The 23,312-nt window shown below is 37.4% G+C and overlaps 1 protein-coding gene across 1 annotated transcript in view; it reads right to left on the bottom strand.

The window, feature by feature from the left end:
- The window catches only part of LOC136885422 (gastrula zinc finger protein XlCGF57.1-like), a 71,065-nt gene extending 48,022 nt beyond the window's left edge, over positions 1-23,043 (bottom strand). The window contains exons 1-2 of the mRNA XM_067157950.2: positions 23,032-23,043; positions 19,628-19,757 (exon numbers count right to left, since the gene is read on the bottom strand). Of these exons, the coding sequence (XP_067014051.2) occupies positions 19,628-19,693 (66 nt within the window). The 5' untranslated portion in view covers positions 19,694-19,757; positions 23,032-23,043. The remainder of the gene's footprint in view (positions 1-19,627; positions 19,758-23,031) is intronic.
- Between the last annotated feature and the right edge of the window lie 269 nt (positions 23,044-23,312).

Genomic DNA, 23,312 nt, shown 5'->3' with positions numbered 1-23,312 from the left:
TAAGACTGTTCTAAATCTTTTGCCATATAATGAGAAATATGAATAAAGTTTGTTTGAAGACAGATTAAAATCTCTTTAATCACATTCTCTACTCTGCTTTTGTAGAGCTCGCAGGGGCTACATACTGCACTGTGACAGTTCTGTTTCAAAACAGAATATTTCAATGCTTCCAAATATAAAAATTAAAAAATGAACATTTATGAAGCTAGCTTATCACAGTCATATATGAGGGAAAGGTGTGATGTACATCAAACACACAGCAACTATAAATGAAAAGTTTTACTACTACAAGGATGTTATGTGGTGTGCTGTAATGAACTCTGGGGATGAGAACACCATCAGTGGTAAATCATCAGTGTTGGAATGTAAATCTGCAGTTTCAAAAGCTCTTTCGTGATCTACTACAAGACCTTAACATTTCTCACCAGGACTCATAAAACCTCGTTGGCACTAAAGGGGAGCGAGAATGACTGTGATCAAAAGCTTACATACTAATAGAAGTTAATTTACCAATAAAAATATAGAAGAAAGTGAAGAGTAGCCACACTAAAGAAAGGAAGAAAAAAAGGATGCACAAAACGGAGAGCTGGTTAAGAATGAAGCCATACTTTCTGTTGTAGACTTAGTTAAATCTAACATAAAAACTTTAAAGTCTGTCAAACACACAAACTTTATAACATAAATTGTAACACTATAAATATACTTGTTAAAAATACACATTGTTATACATAGAATGACATGTATTGTTCTACAGAAACATCCTCAGATTCTATCAAATCACTTAAGACATGTACGTATATGTACAGCATTGTTTAATTCGCACATAATGTCAGTGATAGAGAGGTTAGTGATAATATGAACCAGTATTAAAAAATAATATTTTTATAAATATTAATATAACTAAAAACTTCTGTATTATCTGGACTGCCAATTCTAAGTCAGTTGTCCCCAAATACTCTGTCAGGACTGTGTGGATGACTCATGTTGGATATTAAAATCTAGTATTGTCCCCATCAAATTTGGTCAATAAAAAGCTTAAAGTTACAAGCCAGCCTTAAGAAATTTTATTATTTGTCAAGGGCTGGATTCCGTCATGTGCATAAGCTGGATTTTACCAGTTCTGAGTATTGCAAGTATTGATCCGATGTTCGATCAAGAGAAAGGGGGAGGCCTCATGACCAACAGGTTTCCTAAGGCAGCACCGCACATGCAGAGCGAGCACGTACATTCTACAGAATTCTAGAACAGACACAGCCAATAAAAGGAGATACTGGTGAACCAATAATCGTCATTCAAAGCGACAAAACCCCGAACCAGAAATGATACGACTTTGTGCGCACATTAAATCACTCTCTTACATACTTACTTTTTCGTCGCCTGGCCAGGTGAATGCATCATGAACTACATCGTACTTGTCTTAAATCTCATGACAGCAGCCTACTCTCATATATGAGACATTAGTTATTGAGAATTGAACATTACCGGGTGGTAATCCGAGTTTAAAGACACAAGTTAAGTGTAATACTCGATGCATTAATAGAATTTCAACTGGATCATGCACATTTTAATGCCTGTTGTGTTAGTCACAGCTAAACTCGCATGTGGTGAAGACCCAGCTCAACGGACATCGTCGCCAAACACAAGATGAATCCTGTGTTATCTAGAAATATATCATTCTCACCATGGGACGTCAACTGCTGTGTCACCATGAATTGCTAAGTATGTAAGGTGATTCTGACATGGAGAAGGTGAACGAGATGGAGGTGTCGAAATGGTGAAGACATCAACCAGGAATTGAACAGCATCTAACGTTTAAGTATCCATTTATTGTACAATATCGTTCTTATCTGCGTAGAACTAAATGATCTTTCTTCTCTAGTTAGTAGTTCTGTTAGTATTTGCTGTATTTAGAGTGATTTCAAATTTCCATTCTTAAAGGTGGCGAGGTAGACAAGTTACCTGAGTGATCAAAGGTTGTGAACTCTATTAGAGTAGCTTACTGTAGTTGTTCTTTTGAATGGATTCTGAATTGCAGGTCTACATTTAAAAATAAATGACCTCACATTAAAATTAGTCTTGAATTATGTGTGATACTTGAGATACTGCAAAATGGAACTATTTGTGATTTCAATGATTAGAGTTCGTTTTGAGTTCCATCTATATATCATCCTATAATTCTTTAGGATTGTGTCATCCATTTTCAAGATAATTTCAAGATTGCTGATAGATTTAATAAATCACTGATAATAATAATAATAATAATAATAATAATAATAATAATAATAATAATATTTAAGTATGAGATCTGGTTAAACAGTGACTTAATGCTCGTGAGACATAAAGTGTTAGATTATTCTGAAATGAGATGTTTAATGTGCTCTATCAGTGAATGTGCCGGGAATATTGGTGTAGCTTGTGTCTTTGGAACACAGTGAGTGATTATAATTTGGAGCATTTGTTGGATACATGTCTTATGTGTAGGAATTAATTGAGGCTCATGGACCCTGTGTTGGTAACCTGAGATGACCCACCTGATGGTGATGATTATTTATTTCTATCAAATCTTCGAATAATATTCTGAAAGTAGGATAGATTGTTGTCGTTCTTAAATAATTTACTCAATATAAGTGATAATTCTAATTCGATCAGAGATCATAGGCTAAGTCGAGTGTGTTAACAGACTTGACTCTACTGACCCATCCATATGTAAAAATAATGAACTGATAAAATTACGCCCAGGATTTGCATGTAATAATGTACATAAAAATTTGTGTTGCCCTTGTGTGAATGATATGAATGAATGGAGTAGTTAGCAATATTTTCAGATATTCATTTTTCACAATGTTTTAATCTAGTCATGAGTTTACCGCGATGACTCAGGTTTATTCCTGCATTGTTTTTGTCAAAGTGTTGGTTCAATGGAAGTGCTTACGGAAATATTACTAAGATTATAACAATCTAAAGACTAGATTTAGATTTCTTTTCTTTTAAATTTGATTCAGATGAGAGATCATGCAGTCAAAGGAACGGCAAAGGCAAACATTTCAAATACTGAGCGGATAAAAATTAATTTATACCAGATTGCATATCTAACGAGTAAATCAAGGGGGTAATAATTAGTAATAATGAATTATTTAATTCGATTACCAGATGAGTCATGACTGAATTAAGAATTCAATAGGTGGAATACATTAGCTTATGTGAACACGACACTGATCTCTATACATGGATCGCTGATGGCAGCTCTCCGCTGCAGGAGAAAGTACGCCAAGTTGAGCGCGCAGTTCGCCATGTTGGCGTACCCATCCTAGAGCTCTCCTTATGGGGAAGCAATGATAATATAATCACTTTTAAATCGCAATTAATGGCGCATTGGAATAATTAAAAATATAGGGACATGTTCACTCAAAGCATAAGGACATTGGGATCACTGACATGTCGTTCCGAGGTCAGTAAATCTCCGGGATAGCAATAAAAATGAGTGTATAATAACGGCCGACTAATATTAACTTAGGTGCTGAATACATGCAATTAGCGATCGGTAACACAATACGAGTGCAAATCAGTTTCTGGAAACATTGCTGTAAATTGTATACATGTATGTCACGAAATTATGCATTCTTAAAATGATGTACCTATAAACGTAGCTCACTATACAGGCCTAGATTCGACATACCATAATCGGTGCTTGATAATGAATTCCTGTTTCCTGTTTCTATGAAATAATGCGCAGTTTATCAAATTAAAATATAATTGAAGCAAATGTACACATTCATAAAACCAGCAAATATTCAAAACCCTTCAATATATCACATTACCTGCAGCTTAATTTACTATTACAGACCTCTTTAATTAAATTCAGCTACCAAAGCAATATTGATGGTCATCATCAGAAACATGTAACACCCGTTAAATGAGCCCCAAATACCACAACTAGTATAATGGGATAGCCTAAAACACCCACCACACTTTGCCTTCTCCCACAACTCCAGTGTCTGAAACCCATAATTATTACTGATGTAAATAAGGTCTAGAATTCCTCCAGACTTCATTTTCTAAGATTGTTATGTCACGTCAATTATTTCATCAAAACCGTCAGTTTAATTATTACAAATAAACAAAAATATAAGTAAATCTTTACTTGCAGTTAATGTTCAGTAAAACTGAAAACAGTTGGCTATACATCACTTCTAAGGCGTGCAGTTTATCCATTTTTATCTAAACAGTCTTCCTCAAAGTGATGGGAGCAGAGAACAGCTGTTTTAGAAGGCTCCCAAGTCTCCCGCCTGATACTCCTAATCCATGATCTTAGATGTTCGGGTTTCGAGAAAGGAAACCTAGAAAAATAGCCATTTTGCTCCCAGAATATGCAAAATAAGATACAATAACCTAAAACTCAAAACACTACCCTAGGAAGATTATTATTATGTACAGTATAAAACTCACCGATGAAATGATTTCTCCTTCTACTGATCGTTTCTGTCTGTACATCCACAAGCTGAACACTGGGGTATGTTAATACCCGGTAGGATGTTTTTTCATTCGGATTTCAAATAAATACATGCACATTTAAATTTAATTTTGTAATTTACAAGCAGTGTCCGCCTCTGTGGTGTAGTGGTTAGTGTGATTAGCTGCCACATCCAGAGGCCCGGGTTAGATTCCCGGCTCTGCCACGAAATTCGAAAAGTGGTATGAGGGCTGGAACGGAGTCCACTCAGCCTCGGGAGGTCAACTGAGTAGAGGGGGGTTCGATTCATCCTCAGCCATCCTGGAAGTGGTTTTCTGTGGTTTCCCACTTCTCCTCCAGGCAAATGACGGGATGGTACCTAACTTAAGGCCACGGCCGCTTCCTTCCCTCTTCCTTGTCTCTATCCCCTTCAAACATCCCATCCCCCAACAAAGCCCCTGTTCAGCACAGCAGATGAAGCCGCCTGTGCGAGTACTGGCCATACTCCCCAGTTGTATCCCCGACCGAAAGTCTGAATCTCCAGGACATTTCCCTTGAGGGGGTAGAGGTGGGATTCCTCGCTGAGTCCGAGGAAAAAACCAACCCTGGAGGATAAACAGATTACGAACGAACTAATTTACAAGCATACTACAAGGCAACAAACCTAAATTCATAAAATACACTACTATTTCTTTTGAAATAACACAGCACAGAACACCCGTGGAACTACAATCAAGGGGGTTGGCATCACTGAACTAAGCATAAACAAAGCAAGCGCGCTCCTCGTGGTCTATTCAATGGGTCTACTGCACCGTGCGCTCGCTGCCATCTTACTACGCCAGTCATCATCTATTCGGCTTACTGCTACCCAAGCCACCAGCCATCCATGTATAGAGATCAGTGGAACACGATCATGTAATTATTGAATGGAAACTGTAATGAAATAATTCGATGGCAATTAACAGCAGTGTTAATTAATTAATTGTGCCATTGAAATGAGACTCACGATTGATAGGAGGATTTTCATAAATTGCACAAACTAGTGTTACCTACCTTGGAATAATGTAAAAAATTATTAATTTAGATTTCAATCAAAAAGTTACCATGTGGCCAAGTGGGAATTTTGTGTTAATTTTTGCTATTGTGATAATAAGAGAAGGTTAGATGCCAGTTGATTTGCAAATGTTACTATAAATTAGGAGAGGCTCTCACATTTTTTATTTTAATTTTGAAGTTGATGAAGGCCTAATTTGAATTTGTTATTTTTCAGAGCCCAACCTTTGTCTACATCGATGAAGATTAATTTAATTTTGTACACTCACTCCTGGAGGAAATTCGACAACATGAAGTAACAAATTAAATTTTTTCACAGCTAGAATATTGTTGTGCTTTTCTGCAAATGCTTATATTGAAAAAATGTCAGAAATGTGGTTTTAATTTTTTTTTCTGCCTTTTCATCAATCCTATTCCCTTCTATGCCTCTAAACTTCGGTCAGCCTTTGAACGAAAGTTCCAACGTGGGATCTCTCGTTCAGTGGCTGGTTTAGCCAGGTAAAAAGGGGGCAGCATAGGATACCATGGAGAGGAGAGGGGGAAATAGGGTAGAGCGAGTGAAGTGTTATGGAACCTTCTTTCAACACTGGAGAGGGGAGAGAAAGTGAATAACCTACTTCATGTTATAATGTACTTTTATATAATATGGATAAGTGCAAGTTAATTATTTTATGTAAATAAAATACGGAATTGAAGTAGAGAATTTAATGAGTAAGTGTTGTCCAGATATTATGTGAGCAGGGCGGAGAATGGGGAATTCTTTTAGTGTGTATGGTCATTCAGGCTGGTTACATTAGCATGTTTTGCAATGTAGGTTATGATTGCTTGCTTTATATTCAAAGATTTACTTTTATCCTTATGTGTAAAATTTTTAGATCTCTGTTGATGTCTGTGAAATGATTTGAACTGTCATATATGTGCTCTCCTAAGGCTGAATGCCCATTATACCTGATCATGTTTTTTGAGTTCTTTGTATCTTGTGTGGATATTATGTTCTTTTTACTTACATATGTGGCATTGCAGTTCAGAGATTCCTGACATTGAGAAAGGGCTTTTTTTGTTTAGGTGCACTTGTCCCTGCAGTGTGGTGTTTTTCCTAAAGGCTACTTGTTTCCTGAAAATATCAGGTACTTTTTATGTGTTCTTGTTAACGTACTTGAGAACCACACATACAAAGTAGCTAATATTTTCAAGAAACTACTATTAAAAGTAGCCTTTAGAATGAACAACACACAACGGAGACACATCAGCAAGTGCAACCTAAACAAAACAGACCCTTTCTCAAAGTCAGGATTCTATGAACTCAAGCGCCCTTAACCTAACTGCAATGCCACATATACAGATAGGTCAAGCGAAAAGTAACTTCCACACAAGCTACAATGAACACAAAAACACAATCAGATATAATCGGCATTCAGCCTTCGGGGAGCACATATACGACATTTCACACCATTTCACATACAGCAACACAGATCTAAAAATTTAACACATCGAAAAAAAGTAAATCTTTAAATATAAAGGAAGACATCAAAATTTACATCGCAAAAAATGCTAATGTAACTAACATAAATGAACGTACACACTTAAAAATTCTGCCCTCTTCGGTCAACTCACACAATATCCGGACAAAACTTACTCATTAAATTAGCATTGATCATAATAATATCCAATAGATATTCTCCATTTCAATTCCATACTTTATTTACCTAAAATTATTCATTCGTATTCATCCATATTATATAAAATACATTATATCATGAAGGAGGTTATTAACATGTAATGGATTTAGAATTATTCCTCGTTATGGTACGATCTGTTCAGCATTTTATTCATGCGTCCCTTACTATCAGCCTCACGGTGAATTCAAATCTCAAGATTCCTTGAACTTTCTCTGATTTGGTAATGGTGAGCCATCTGGCGGTCGAGTTGGAACTAGTCATACGAGGTGACCAAGCGGTGCTGCTATCTGGCCGGGAGTAGTTAACACTGGTAGGCCGGTGATCGTGGCTTGCCAATAATGAAATCGATAGCAGTTTTTTTTGGATATAATTCTTGTGACTGAATTGGAAGAAGACGCCTTGAAAACTACGCTTCTGACCTGGTTTGAGGATAAATTATCCGTGAAGAGAATGAAAATGATTGTGGGATTTGATCCCGGATAACCATTTCTGAAGAAACGGTTTGTTATCTTTAAAGAGATTTAATTTCTTCTTGCATCTGACCTTGTAAGTAGCTTCAAGCATATCTATAATGGTTAACCTACCCCATCGGAGGCTGCTAATTATTGTGTTAAGAGACATGTACATTACTAATCGCTGCGATATGTGAGATTTTCTACAGCTGATCTTTCAGACTTTTCGAGCTTAACATTTTTTAGAATTTAAAAAAAATCTGGACTTCATCATATCTATGTAATACTTTTATGTAATACTCATACCTTTGGGATTTCAATTCGAGGGTATGAAAGATATTAATGTTTGCTTTAATGCTGTTTTTTTAAGGTTCCACGTTAGTAAAAGTATATTTACGTTGCGGACCTCCCAACTAACTACTATATACGAAGTGTCTGCTTAAGCTTATGGTGGTTAACTTCATTTCCTCCTTTAAATCGTAATAATTATGTTATTATTTAAATATATTCAAGCTCTTCGGAGCAAGTAAGAGGAAAAGAATAAGTTTTAGGATGAAAGCTTTTCTGATGAATTACTTGGTACTTGTGTTGGGATTTGATCATGGTGGTTGTCACTCGGTTACACCAACCGTGTAACAGAATGCAAAAGTAAAGGGGGCGTTTGCTCCTTTGTGTCTGACACATGAGTGTCGGCTAATTATTATGTCTTGACTGTCATCTGATTTTTTTTTGGGAAGGATTGTTTGCCCGTGTTGGTTTCCTTTCTTCACTCTTGTGTGACTGATTTAATTGAAGTTACTGTTCATTGTGGGATATTTTATTATGGTGCTACTTGTGGATTTCTTGCATGTCATTGCATTATTTCTGGCTCATTTCTGAAATAATGTGTGCTGTGGGTTATGACTGTTCTTATACCATTTGGGGTGACCGAGATAACCCATTGGAGAAGTTTTCAGCCTGCATATTGAAATATTTGATTCAAGTTTTCTTATTTTGAGTTGACCTCCTATTACTTAAGGGATCAGAATTTGAATTACAGATTGGAAGGTGGTACTTACCTTAAATGATTTGGGTTGTTTTAGCATTTTAATTTTGAACTGAACTACATTGATTTATTGTTCTGGAAGATTTTCAGCGGTCATTCTTAAAACTTGATTTCAATATTATAATTTTGAATTGATTTTTTCTTTCATTAATTGCTCGGAAATTTAAATTATTATTATGGAGGTCAGATGTTCTTAAATGATTTTGGCTTATTAAAGTTTTTCTTTATTAAATTGATCAAGGAATTATTATTTCAGCCAATTAGTTAAGCTTATTTTAAGTTGATTCGCTTGGCCTCTTGTGTCCAGTGCTTCCTCAATCAGCGACGGCCTTTGTTGGGATAATTTGTAAGTATTTCCTTTAAATTTGCTTGTTTATCCCTGGTCATGCTAACACTCTTGACCTTTACCTTATGTTGTGAGAGTGTGTTTGGTAGCAGAGCGTGGTTTTCTGTACAGCTACGTTCTGATATCTTGTGAAAGAATATTTTTCTTTCTTGTTTCTTGTGACTGTTGGCTATTTCGTCAGACCATTGATATCACCTTGGCTGAAATAATAAGTCAATTGAGACTAGGAAATTAAACTTGTGAAGGGAAAGACAGGCTTTTGTTGAGTGCTAACCTTGGCGTTTTCTGTTTCATATCAATATGAGTGCATGTGCCGTGTTGTTGCCAAGAATGCTGAGGAAGGGTGAGGTGTTGTACAAGCTCGATATTCGGGGTTTGGTGTCCACTAGTTCTATGGAAGGTGATGTTTCCTTGCTTCTGACTTCCCTTGATTCCCCTGTAAATCCAGGTAACATGAGCTTCGACGTGGGTAAGTCAGTGCATGCAATGTCCAGTTCTATTAACGAATTATTAGTGTTTATAAAACAGTTAAAAGAGTGTAGTCCATCAGATTACCAATTGAGAAGATTAAAAGCCCGTACCAATCACTTTATTAACAGGGTGCAAGATTTGATTTCTCTTGGACCTGAAGGTGAATTGATGTCTCAATGCACTTCGTTGTTGACTTCAGTAATTAATGTTTCGGTTGAACTCAATTTTATGATTAATATGAAGGAGGTTAGTCAGTTGTCATTAAGTGATGAGATTGAAACTAATATTTATTTGCCTTTATTACCTTTGGCTAACCACTGTTATTTTCATGTCCGTAACTGTACCTTGATTGTTGATATCTGATGATCGGGTGTGCACATCATGGTTTCTTGAACATTTATTTAATCAGTGATATGGCTGTGCGCTTTGATGTGTTCTTATTTTGAAATTAATGAGCGTTATCTGACTTATTATTGTTATTTCTTAAATTTGGTTTAATTTACCTACTTCTAATGTGTAGTGAGCTTGATGTATGCCGTTATATGCATACACTTTTGTGTGATCAGGTCTGGGTTATGTCACAATTAATTAGTGATATGTTTTCGCCCTTGTGTGGAATTGGATATGAATACCATCTACCTTGTATGACTCTATCGTTACTTACCTGGTTAATGATTTGGTTTACTCCTTGTGTCAACTGTTTATTGGGCAGTTACCATCATGGTTGAGCCATGTGGATCAGTATCTGATTGGGATGACTTGTTGGTCTCGTGCCTAAACCTTACAGTTTTTACTGGTTTTCCCTGTCTTAATTATTGCTTGCATATGTTCTGCTATTTCTGATGTGTCGAAGCCCTCTTACTTGCAATGTGTCGATTGGTTGTGAGTAATGTATCTATGTCATGTGATCTGGTTCCTTCCTTCCTCTCTTCATGCATTGCCTGTTGATCCGATGTCCTCTAGTGTTTAACCTTTTTCTGTAAAGCCCATTTACCTGCCACTCAATGGCATTTTCTCTCAGTGGTTCTTATAATGTCTCTTGACATGGTTGTTGTCATCTTGCCGTGTTATTGGATTTGATACTTGGGTATGGGACTAAATAACAAATCCTCTAGCCGGTACTGGAATCCTACTAATGATGGTTTATGGGGTCATTTGCAGTGTAACTGTCTTCTTTGAGGATTCTTGAGCATTTCCATCGACTCGACTTCTATTCCACTACTTATATTTTATTTACCTCGTCCCCTGGGGGAATATTAGGGGAGGTACCTGTTTTGTTGTGGAGCGACAGTGTGATCTTGACATCACATGTTTATAGACCGGGTAACGCCGAGGTTCTGCAAAGGACAACTATGGTATATGTAGTATGGGTCCTTGCTCGTTATTTCCCTGTTGGTTCTTCTAATCGAAGGATTTAATTTGCCTTTTTAAAATTGGTTGGATGTTCCATGGTGGGATGATGATGATGATGATGCTTGTTGTTTTAAGGGGCCTAACATCGAAGGTCATCGGCCCCTAATGGTACGAAATGAAAGAACAAAAATTGCAAAGGCATCAACTGACCAAAATAAAAGTAAAATATGGCATGAAGAATGAATGGATGGACAGGAACTCAACAAAACACAAAACAAACAAACAAAAGCCAGTGGATCGGACTCAATACAGATCGAAAATAACATTATTACCGACCAAGGAACCACTTATAAAGCACAATATGCTTGGTGTCTAAAGGGGGTGCAAAATCCACGTCTAAGGCCCCACAGAATGGTACATGTCGCGAGTAAAATAGAACCATGGTATGTGTCATGTTGGGGTATTAATCAGAAGTAGCGAAGACTCACGGTGTTCCACAAAAGATGGTACTACTCACAAGTATTGCAATACGTACAAGTAACGCAGACCTATGGTGTGTCTCACACAATGGCCCAACTCAGAGTCAATGCAAACCGAGAAGGTTCCCCACCTACGTGTACTAAACACGGGCGCCGGTATTCCCGTGGTGTTCCTCACAGAGTGGGTACTAATCACAGGCAACGCAGACCCACGGTGGTGCTCATATAGTGGTACAACTCACAGGCTACGCCCAGACACGCGGTGTTGCACACATGGGTACGACGCACGGGTACTGGAATCCACCAGGCCAGGCTTTTACTGCTACTAATCACAAACCTATTTCATACCGAAGTCAGTGGTACTACTCGCAAGTACAGGCAACCTATGTTGTTCCCCGCGTGATGGTACGATTCAAAATTAGTTTCATGGTTCTAATTCAGTCAGCCCTTGGTCGCCCCTTTTAGTCGCCTCGTACGACAGGCAGGGGATACCGCGGGTGTATTCTACATGTGCGTCCCCCACCCGCAGGGGGTAGTGTGTTTGGTCCGCGAGAGGTATTTTATTTCCCTCAAGTCCGCCGGCAAGCCGGTTAGGACCCCCCTATCCGCCCCCTGGGAGTATCACCTCTCCCCCCTGCTACGCCTGCGTAGCAGGTTCGTGGCATGGTGGGATGAATTGTATCTGTGATTCTGTGAAGTAGGCTAGTTACCTGATTCCAGATTGTGTTCCTTCCTGAGTTTCTGCTATCCCTATTTCTATCCTGTTTCATCTGATGTTTGATAGCTTGGCGTTAATTGTTGATCTGTTGTGATGACAAACCTATTGAGCTCTCTTCATCTAATAGTACTAGTGGTCTCCAACTGATCGTGCCTATTTTGCCTCGCTATGAATTGTTTACCATTTCTGTCTGGGATTTTACTTGTTTGATATCCTGTTCTAGGTTACTTGAAACATAATTATTAATTGTGGATTGATTGCTTGTCCTTCTTCAACTAGGTGATGTAGTTGTGGAGGAAAGTTGAACCAGTGTTAGTTGAAAAATTATTTTATGTTCAGGTCTGTCAATTATGTTCTAGTGTTTTAAAATTGTTTCCTGCTCGTGGGAATCTGGTTAGGTTTATGGGTGGTATAGTCTACTGATAAGGTGTTTATGCCATCTTTAAAAGGGGAAGTAGCCTATAAGGAAAGTTGTGTTAAGTGATTTCATCCTGTGGAAGTATTGAATATTCGTGTGGACTTCACGTTGTAAGGTGCTCTGGTACCCTGCTTATTCATCGCTGTTATCATCATTTTCTAAGGTGTCTGGAGGAAAATTACTACTTATTTTCCAGTATATTTTTTATGAGAGTTGTAGATTCATGTAATGTACTTAGAGTTTTACTTCTTCCGTCCGTTATGGTGAAGTAATATTGAGATAGTTAAAGGATTCATGACCTAAGGAGTGAACATCCTTTTGACCTGTAGGGTATGGTTTCTGATCCTTGTTTTGGATGTGAGTTTTGGTATTATGGGTTTGATTTTGGGAATTATGTTGGGGTGGCATTATGGTTTCGTTGAGAGGTAACTGTGTTCCTCTGAAGTCATAATGGTGGTTATTGTGGTTGTTGTAATGATATTGGGTGGGCACTCTGTGATTTGTGGGATGCTGTCGAGGATTTGTATGTCCTTTACCTTCGAGGCTGACACATCTGCTCTGGTGATCATTTGAGTGGTATTGAATTGTTGTTATTGGAGTTACTTGTATGTGGGTTGTTGTAGTATGGACAGCTTGAGGAGGTTGTACATTGCCTTTTTATTTTTCTTTTGGTGTCAAAGGTGGAGTTGGTGAAAACTCATTTTATGTATCTGCAACTCGTTCTGGGAAAAGTTCTTAACTATGTATTTATTTTGGGGGTCTGTCACCTGACTTGTGGTTCAACTTCTTATATTCTCTGCCATAACTTGTTCATCTGAGGTCATCTTACTTAAGCTTGTGGATTTAAAAGTTCCTTTCAATTAACCTGCCTGTCTAGTGCATTTTATTATGGAACTTCATCTGAAAGGTGTCATTGGTATAGTAACTTATCGTTCTGTGATGTAGAAGAATAAGTATGGGATTATTCTGCTCATTCTGACGGTATTGCAGTCATCGATCCTCTACCTGGATATGGGGCCTTGTAGAAGGATTATGTGGTTTCTGGATGGGTTTGTCTCCCGTGTTTCTCCTGGTCATTTTCTGTCCCGGTGTAGGTGTTGATATTGTATGTTGATTGCCTGGTAATCGTTGCTGGTTCGTTTGTCGATGACCCACCTTAACGCGTACCATCCATCTGAATTGTACTTATGTCTCCAACTGTAATTGGTCCTTGCCGTCGCTTTCAACATTTATGTTTCCTATTCTTGTTTAATCTCCGGTTCTATGCATGGTTGTTCGGTGTTTCTTAAATTTATTTCTGTTCTAGCCATTCATCTTCTATTGGAATGAGTATATGTGTAGTGGACTATGGAACTTGAAGCTGTGTGAATGGAATATTAATTTAAGCCAAGAAATGATTTGAAATGTTTAAAAAGGTATATCATCTATTGATTGGGGGTTTTAATTTCACAGATATGTCTGTTAAAATTTTAACTTAATTGATATATTGATTTATTCACTACACTTCAACTTGATCTGATAATTATCGTGAGTGATCTGATATTCAGGTTACGGCTCTTGCTGTGGTATTCTGATCAGATTGGAGGAAACTGATGATAAAGCGATTGGTGTGATGAGTCACTTAAAGAATTATCTAATGTTTGTTGCACTGACTTATTTCTCAAAGAGGCTTATGTTTCCCTATTTTTTTTGTCCTTTCTTTCTTCTTCTTCATGTGTTTTCCTTTTGGGGTATTTATGTGGTAATATGGTTATCACTCATGAAGTCTTGTCATTCCCTATAATTGAAGCCCTGAATTATGTTCGAATGAGAATTATGCTATGTTTAATACATTGTAAGACCTGTTTTCTTGTGTAGGTTGTGCCTCTGAAAATTTATTGTGATTATGCGAACTCCGATTATCTTAGTAACCTTGGTATTATCTGAACATTTCAAGGAAAATTGGCGTGCTGATGATATTGCGCGTGAAAACATGGACTTAATTGAACACTAAACAACTGCGAGTGGTCTGTATCACTGTGTTATACATCACCCAGGTATACCTCTGCTCACTTCGAGACGTGTTTATGTTAAATTATTGAAGATGGAACTTTTCTTACATATGTTCTTGAGACAACCGATGGTTTTCATCTAGGCCTGCTTGTTATACCCCACCCCATGTTGATGCTTTCGAGGGGGAGGCTGTAATGGATTTAGAATTATTCCTCGCTATGGTACGATCTGTTCAGCATTTTATTCATGCGTCCCTTACTATCAGCCTCACGGTGAATTCAAATCTCAAGATTCCTTTAACTTTCTCTGATTTGGTAATGGTGAGCCATCTGGCGGTCGAGATGGAACTAGTCGTACGAGGTGACCAAGCGGTGCTGCTATCTGGCCAGGAGTAGTTAACACTGCTAGGCCGGTGATCGTGGCTTGCCAATAATGAAATCGATAGCAGTTTTTTTTGGATATAATTCTAGTAACTGTATTGGAAGAAGACGCCTTGAAAACTACGCTTCTGACCTGGTTTGAGGATAAATTATCCGTGAAGAGAATGAAAATGATTGTGGGATTTGATCCCGGATAACCATTTCTCCATCAGGGCGTAAGGGCCTGAAGAAACGGTTTGTTATCTTTAAAGAGATTTAATTTCTTCTTGCGTCTGACCTTGTAAGTAGCTTCAAGCATATCTATAATGGTTAACCTACCCCATCGGAGGCTGCTAATTATTGTGTTAAGAGACATGTACATTACTAAACGCTGCGATATGTGAGATTTTCTACAGCTGATCTTTCGGACTTTTCGAGCTTAACATTTTTTAGAATTTAAAAAAAATCTGGACTTCATCATATCTATGTAATACTTTTATGTAATACTCACACCTTTGGGATTTCAATTCGAGGGTATGAAAGATATTAATGTTTGCTTTAATGCTGTTTTTTTAAGGTTCCATGTTAGTAAAAGTATATTTACGTTGCGGACCTCCCAACTAACTACTATATATGAAGTGTCTGCTTAAGCTTATGGTGGTTAACTTCATTTCCTCCTTTAAATCGTAATAATTATGTTATTATTTAAATATATTCAAGCTCTTCAGAGCAAGTAAGAGGAAAAGAATAAGTTTTAGGATGAAAGCTTTTCTGATGAATTACTTGGTACTTGTGTTGGGATTTGATCACGGTGGTTGTCACTTGTTTACACCAACCATGTAACAGAATGCAAACGTAAAGGGGGCGTTTGCTCCTTTGTGTCTGACACATGAGTGTCGGCTAATTATTATGTCTTGACTGTCATCTGATTTTTTTTTGGGAAGGATTGTTTGCCCGTGTTGGTTTCCTTTCTTCACTCTTGTGTGGCTGATTTAATTGAAGTTACTGTTCATTGTGGGATATTTTATTATGGTGCTACTTGTGGATTTCTTGCATGTTTTTGCATTATTTCTGGCTCATTTCTGAAATAATATGTGTTGTGGGTTATGACTGTTCTTATACCATTTGGGGTGACCGAGATAACCCATTGGAGAAGTTTTCAGCCTGCATATTGAAATATTTGATTCAAGTTTTCTTATTTTGAGTTGACCTCCCATTACTTAAGGGATCAGAATTTGAATTACAGATTGGAAGGTGGTACTTACCTTAAACGATTTGGGTTGTTTTAGCATTTTAATTTTGAACTGAACTACATTGATTTATTGTTCTGGAAGATTTTCAGCACTCATTCTTAAAACTTGATTTTAATATTATAATTCTGAATTGATTTTTTCTTTCATTAATTGCTCGGAAATTTTAATTATTATTATGGAGGTCAGATGTTCTTAAATGATTTTGGCTTATTATAGTTTTTCTTTAAATTGATCAAGGAATTATTATTTCAGCCAATTAGTTAAGCTTATTTTAAGTTGATTCGCTTGGCCTCTTGTGTCCAGTGCTTCCTCAATCAGCGACGGCCTTTGTTGGGATAATTTGTAAGTATTTCCTTTAAATTTGCTTATTTATCCCTGGTCGTGCTAACACTCTTGACCTTTACCTTATGTTGTGAGAAACATTCTCTCCACTTTCCAGTGTTGATTGAATGTTCCACATCACTCCAGCCCCTCTGCCCTATTTCACCCTCCAAAATCCAGAGTACAATATACTATATTTTAACATCCAGTAGGAGGCATCCTCAAAGCTCAACACGCCCCTCCCAAGCTTCCCCTCCCTCTCCACGAGCAGTATGCTATACCCAAAACTTTGCATTTGCCTCTACATGGTCACAGTCCTGAAAGAGTATCTGGTGACAATGGACTTAGTATCGGCACTCTATATAAGCACACAAGTTTTCTGGTTATATTAATACTTGTAAAAGTATTCTTTGTCAATACTGGTACATAAACTCTCAATCATTGACAAGTTTATGCAACATAAAGAATACTGTACATACATACGCATGTTTTAAGTGATTTGATAGTATCTGAGGATGTTCCTGTAGAATGACACATGCCATTCTTTGTATAATAGTGTGTAATTTTTACAGCTATGTTTATAGTGTAATAATATATGTTAAAATTGTTGTGTGTTTGGCAGACTGGAAAGTTTCTATGTTACAAAATGGAGGGGGAAGAGAATATCAAAGAGGAAAGAAAAGTTCATTTTTAATGTGCCTTACGTCCTCAAAATCCCAAAGCCCACTATAAACAAAACTTTCCATTTGCCTCTCAATGACCACAGTCCTGAAATAGTGTTACAATTTATGTTGGAATTGTAGTGTGTTTGACAGCCTGTAAATTCTTTATATTACAAAATCGAGAGGGAAAGTGTGACAAAGAGAAAAGAAAAGTTCATTTTTAATGTGCCTTAAGTCCTCAAAATCCTGGGGCCCACTAAGAAGGGGCATTTAAAAAAATGTTCTCATAAATCATGCATTCTAGAGCCTTTAGACATGGATTTCTATGTAATATAGGTATAAAATGAGCCTTTCTAAATGAATTCAACATCTGAGCAAAATACTTTTTTTTGAGAGAATTTACATTTCAGAGCCTCCGTGGCTCAGACGGCAGCGCGTCGGCCTCTCACCGCTGGATACCGTGGTTCAAATTCCGGTCACTCCATGTGAGATTTGTGCTGGACAAAGCGGAGGCGGGACAGGTTTTTCTCCGGGTACTCCGGTTTTCCCTGTCATCTTTCATTCCAGCAACACTCTCCATTCTCATTTCATTGCATCTATCATTCATTAATAAATCACTTTGGGAGTGGCGACCCCATCGTACTAACAGCCTATATCTGCTTCATTCATTACATCCCTGACCCGGTCAATGACTGGAAAACAGGTTGTAGGTTTTCATTTTCAATTTACATTTCAGAATTTGATCTATTTTATCACTCCTATCCTATATGCAAATTTGCTCCTTTTTTAACACAAATATCTTCCAGCAGATTGTGGATGTGACGGTAACCCAGAGTAATCACACCTGTACTGTCATTCTGTTCAGCAAACTGGTGTATCCAGTCTCAAAATACATTGACCAAAAATTTGTGATTTAAACTACTTCTACATTAAATAACAAAGAAGTAATAATTTTTAACATGTGGAGCTAATGGTGGTGCAGTAGTGTTGGAGGATATTACTGTTTAAAAAAGGTGTAACAGGTTAACCATCCTCTTTTATAATCAGGGGGGAAAAATAGAAGAGTTGCGACCCCTAAACCAAAGTAATTTTGATTCTCACAGTAAAACTTACAGAAATATGCAACCCCAACCTTAACACACTCGCTAATAGTTTACGAGATTGGTACACATTTCTATGACATAACTTAGATATCCATACAAGTTTGACACAGAAATATCAAACCTAGAGTTCTTGATCAGGCGTGTGCTCATAGGTCAGGTTTAAGGTTGACACAGAACATAATAATATCAAAGGTAGATATCTTGAATAGCAGTGTGCTTGCATCTTTGATATGTTCAGACACCATCCTCTTCTGTACTGCCTGTAACTCAGAAGTCAACAAGCGCACATTTATTGTTAGAAAGGTTTTGAATGACTCTGAAGTGCCAGATTGATGTTCAGGAATTCACTTTCATGCCAGTATAAAAACAGATATGTGTTTGGATAATTCAGCTTCTTCAAATACCTCTAGAGCTAATGTGAACACCACTCTCCTACATGAAATTAGCATGTTATCACATCACCCTCTAAGCTATCAGATGAATAGCCACTCAACCGAAGGCCACACACTCAGACGATTGCAATGGACTGTGTTTGCAGTAGCAACAGACAGAGCAAGGAAAGATAATGAAAACAACTTGCTTCTTCTCAAAAATCTTTCACTGCTTCTCCCCCTTTATATGAGTGTTTACTTAAGACATGCTATACTGACAGTAAATTGCCAAGGCAGAATTTTGCTACGTGCACACCTAACATTAGTTACATTGTAAGGAAGTTTAAATGATGTTAATCTCACCTGGTTTTTCTTTTGGAGGAAAAATATGTTCACTACGAGAGCCAGTGCCTACAGTTATCATTGAGTTCAGCAGCTACCAGCACTGTAATTGGCTTACATATGATAGGAAATGTTGTCAATCTCACGATACCATTATCAAACCATGCAGAATAAAAAACATAACCACACACTCTCCATAAATTCATTTCAATAACCAACAGAGGTAATCAATAAACAATAGACAGTCATTCAATGAGTACTTAGCACACAAAATGCCCTAATGCCTTGATCTTGAATTGCTGCCTGTCACATCTTCTTCACTATCTGTACCTAAGCAAGGTTCCCTAGCTATCATGCCCACAACATTATTTCAGCTTTTTGCCACTATCAAACATAGAATGCACTGCCATCTCCCTAGTAAATGCTACAGGCCAATTGTCCATTTGCTGGCCATATTTCAGGGCTTATGCCTCCAGAAGCCCTTTACTTGTCACATGAACAATGCTTTTGTCACTAGATGGACCCATAGATGTACATCAATACTGTTGTTTGTAGTTCCAAAGAGTTGGCAACTTTGTGTAGCACGCTGTGGCGTACCACTCCCAGACAAAGACATACCATGCCTCGATTCCCATGCAGCAAATGGCGACTGCTGGTGTTAATATTGGCGAAGCACATAGTATTTTATACCCTGCAAAACTTGCTCAGTTACTAAGGGTTAAATTCTGATCTCTATAAAGTTATCTGGAATGAGACTTACAAGTGATGAATTTGTTGTTCCTTCAAGCCAGGCTGGTTCCTCCTTAATGTTCACTTCCAGGTCCATTTCACACTGCAATTGAAGTAGTTATAAGGTACTGGGGTTGTTGATTACTTCTAATGACCTTACACTGAAACACAGGCCAGAAAAATATATTACCTTATTGCCATCATTGCTACTTAGATTATTTGTCAACAGACTAAGCAACAAGCTTGTAATTTTACATGACCGTCAATATTATGATACTGGAAAGACAAAATTTTACATGAATGTTGATATCATGATCATACCTATAGGACCTCCAGTTTTACATTACTTCAAATACAGTGATCACTTCCATAGGAAATCTAATTTAACATATCTGTTGATATCAAGATCATAGTCAAAGGAACCCTAGTTTTATACGACTCCTTATGTCATATTCACAGCTATATAACATAGAGTTTTATATGAAACTGAAGCCAGAGCAAAATGACTTGACTTTTTAATAATTCAACGTAAATTGATTATGATCAAATATTCACATTTTTTTTTTAAATACAGTGATTACTCCATTTGCATATCACTATGATCACCCAGGTCTATATCTTGGAATCTTCCCACCATTTTTTCCTTTGTACTGCACTTCAGTGGCTTGAGATTTGTTCTATCAAAATTTTTCTTCTTAGGATCAAATTCTTACAAACCATTCTCCTCTCATCAAGCTGATTCACTATATCTTTATTTGAGACATGTTATATTCACCTGATCTTCAACAACTTCCAAAAACACGGTATTTAAAACGCTTCAAATCTGTTTCCCTCTGCACCAGTTATTACCCATGTTTTACTTCCGTATGGTGCCGTACTCCACACTCAATATAACATAATTTTTAAAGTTTTCAGTCCGTTGAATCAAAGAACTTAATGGAGAAAAGATGGGAGTTTGGGCAGGATTTAGTGATGATATTTATAGATATTGAGAAGGCATATAACAGAGTACCACGGCAGGTGGTCTTGTGGCCATTCATAACAAAGAAGGCAGGGAGAGGAGAAGAACCAATTATAAAAGCCATAAAGCAACAAGTAAGTATTATGAAGACTACGATAGGAAGATCAAATAGAAAGTAGAAACTGGACGTCAACAAAGATGTGTGTTATCCCCTCCACTCTTCATTACAGTCATGAATGAAATCCACAAGAGTATACAAGAAAAAATGGGAACCAAGGAGGCAAAGGCCTTACTCATTTCAGCTCACACAGTAATATGGGGAGAAGATGAAATGGAAGTACAAGAACAAGATACTGTAAGGAATCAGGAGGTGGAGTAATATGGAATGAAAACAAGTGTGGAGAATTGTACCATAGCAGTGGTGACAAGAGGTAATAGAGAAGAAAGTAGGGGAATTTTGAAGTAAATGGAAAATAATTAGAAATTGTGGAAAGCTTTAAGTAATTGGGGAGAATAATTGCAGAAAATGGGAAAATCAATTACAAAATTGAAAAGAGAATTGAACAAGCCAATGGGTTTTACCAATGAGTGAGATGTGTAATCTGGAACAGGGATGTCTCAAAGGAATGAAAGATAATTTTTCCACCCTACGTATTACACACCAATTTTAACATATGCAGCAGGCACATGGACAACAACCAAAAAAACATGATGAAAGCAGAATCCAAGTGGCCAAGAAGAAATTCCTTAGACGAATAATAGGGAACACATGAAGGGATAAAATCAGAAACACAGAAATAAGGGAGAGAGTTGGATTCCCTGAACTGATAGGCAAGATAGAAACCAGTAAGCTGAAATGGTATGGACACATAGTGAGAATGCAAGAGGATAGAGTTCCAAAGTAAGTATTTACAGACAAAATAATAGGAGAAAGACATCAGGGAATGCCCAGAAAGAGGTGGATGGATATGGTGAAAGAGAGTGCAGAGAAGAGAGGTGTATATGTAGAAGAAATATTGGATAAAGGAAGGGAGTGTTGGAGAGGGAGAAAGCTGAGGAAATCCTTGACTCGCAACTCAAATCAGAAGATTCAAAACAGAAAATGAAGACAAAGAATCTTTTGAACTGAGGACAAAAAAATTATACAACACTGCTATCAGCTCATTTCATCGAATAATGCCATCAACCTTTACTTAAGCATCCTTTCTTTACTTGTCTGTGCACCTCATGTCTCATAACACAACCAAGAGTGCTTACCAGAGCGCCCCTTGAGCGTAGATCCGCGTCAAACAATGGCTTTAACTGTTTGGCAGTTTTTATTGTTCCCCAGGTGCCACAGTGAATTTATTTCAGCCAATAGCAGTGTTTGTTAGACATTCTGAGATTTTTTTTTTGCTACTGGCTTTACGTCGCACCGACACAGACGATGGGATAGGAAAGGCCTAAGAGATGGAAGGAAATGGCCGTAACATTACTTAAGGTACAGCCCCAGCATTTTCCTGCAGTGAAAATGGGAAACCACAGAAAACCATCTTCAGGACTGCCAACAGTGGGATTCGAACCCACTATGTCCCGGATGCAAGCTCAGAGCTGCGCGTCCCTAACCGCACGGCTAACTCTCCTGGTGTGATATTTTACTGTAAAAGTAAACATAATGCACTGACAGTGAATACTACAATTTCTCACACATGTAATACCAGCTTCATTCCTGAGGCCAGTTGCGTCGATTATTACTCATTGCCAGAAAACATATTTGTATATAAACAAATATCAATAGAGGAAACTATGATCAAGTCTATTTCGTATATTTCAATGTAGAGGACAATACTGATATGTGCTATGTTTACTTGTTCTAGCCATGACTGGTTATTCCATTAATGTATTATTGGTTTTACTTGAAATTAACAAGCTTCCAGAGCCAGAATTTCTTCCCGAAGACTTTTCTTCCATTCCTGCAAGTAGTTTAACGTAGCACTAACAAATCGAAAGGGCTAGAATTAGGAAAGTAGGGGCATTAATTAAGGTTAATTTATGAGAAATATGGAAACCACGGAAATGATTTCCAGGGCTGCCAATCCTGGGATTCAGACTTACCACCACTCATCCCTGAAGAAGATCTTTTACACACCAATAAATCAGGAAATATCTTACGAAAGCGAGGCAGCCTACTGTTAACTAAAACATCAGAAGTAAATACCGGATATAGCTGTTGTGGGATAATGACGTGATACAGAAGAATCTCTATAATACAACACTGATATAAGTATAATACCAAGAACTGTACATATGATAAGCTTTACAGACATCCTAAACGGAACAACTCTCAAGATTTCGAACCCTACTACCATCTTTCGCAACCGACAGTGTAAAGAACAAATCATCATTCACAGCGTCACTTTTATCGCACAGAGAGGTAAATAACACATCAACACAATAATTAAAATTATGGGTAATGGTCAAGTTTCTTAATTTACTTTTGCCAAACGTATAGATCTCAATTGAGAACAGTAAGAAGTTGATACCGGTACTAATCTTTCTGAGATTCAGCATTGTACATATTTTGAACATTTATTATGTTCAATTTTCTTACATTTGACTTTTAATTAAAAATGCAATGTAGACGCTAATAACTAGCTTTCTTTTTGAAAACTCGTGGCCTTTGCGTTGCAAGTGCCAGCAAGTCGTGTGTTGTAACAATATATCTTATAGGCCGGTGACGTGAACGCTACTGATCCACGAAATATCACTAATATTT

Source organism: Anabrus simplex, chromosome 14, assembly GCF_040414725.1.
Source record: "Anabrus simplex isolate iqAnaSimp1 chromosome 14, ASM4041472v1, whole genome shotgun sequence".
NCBI lineage: Eukaryota > Metazoa > Arthropoda > Insecta > Orthoptera > Tettigoniidae > Anabrus > Anabrus simplex.
The sequence above is the reverse complement of the archived record's forward strand: the minus strand, read 5'-3'. Positions and strand labels throughout refer to the sequence as shown.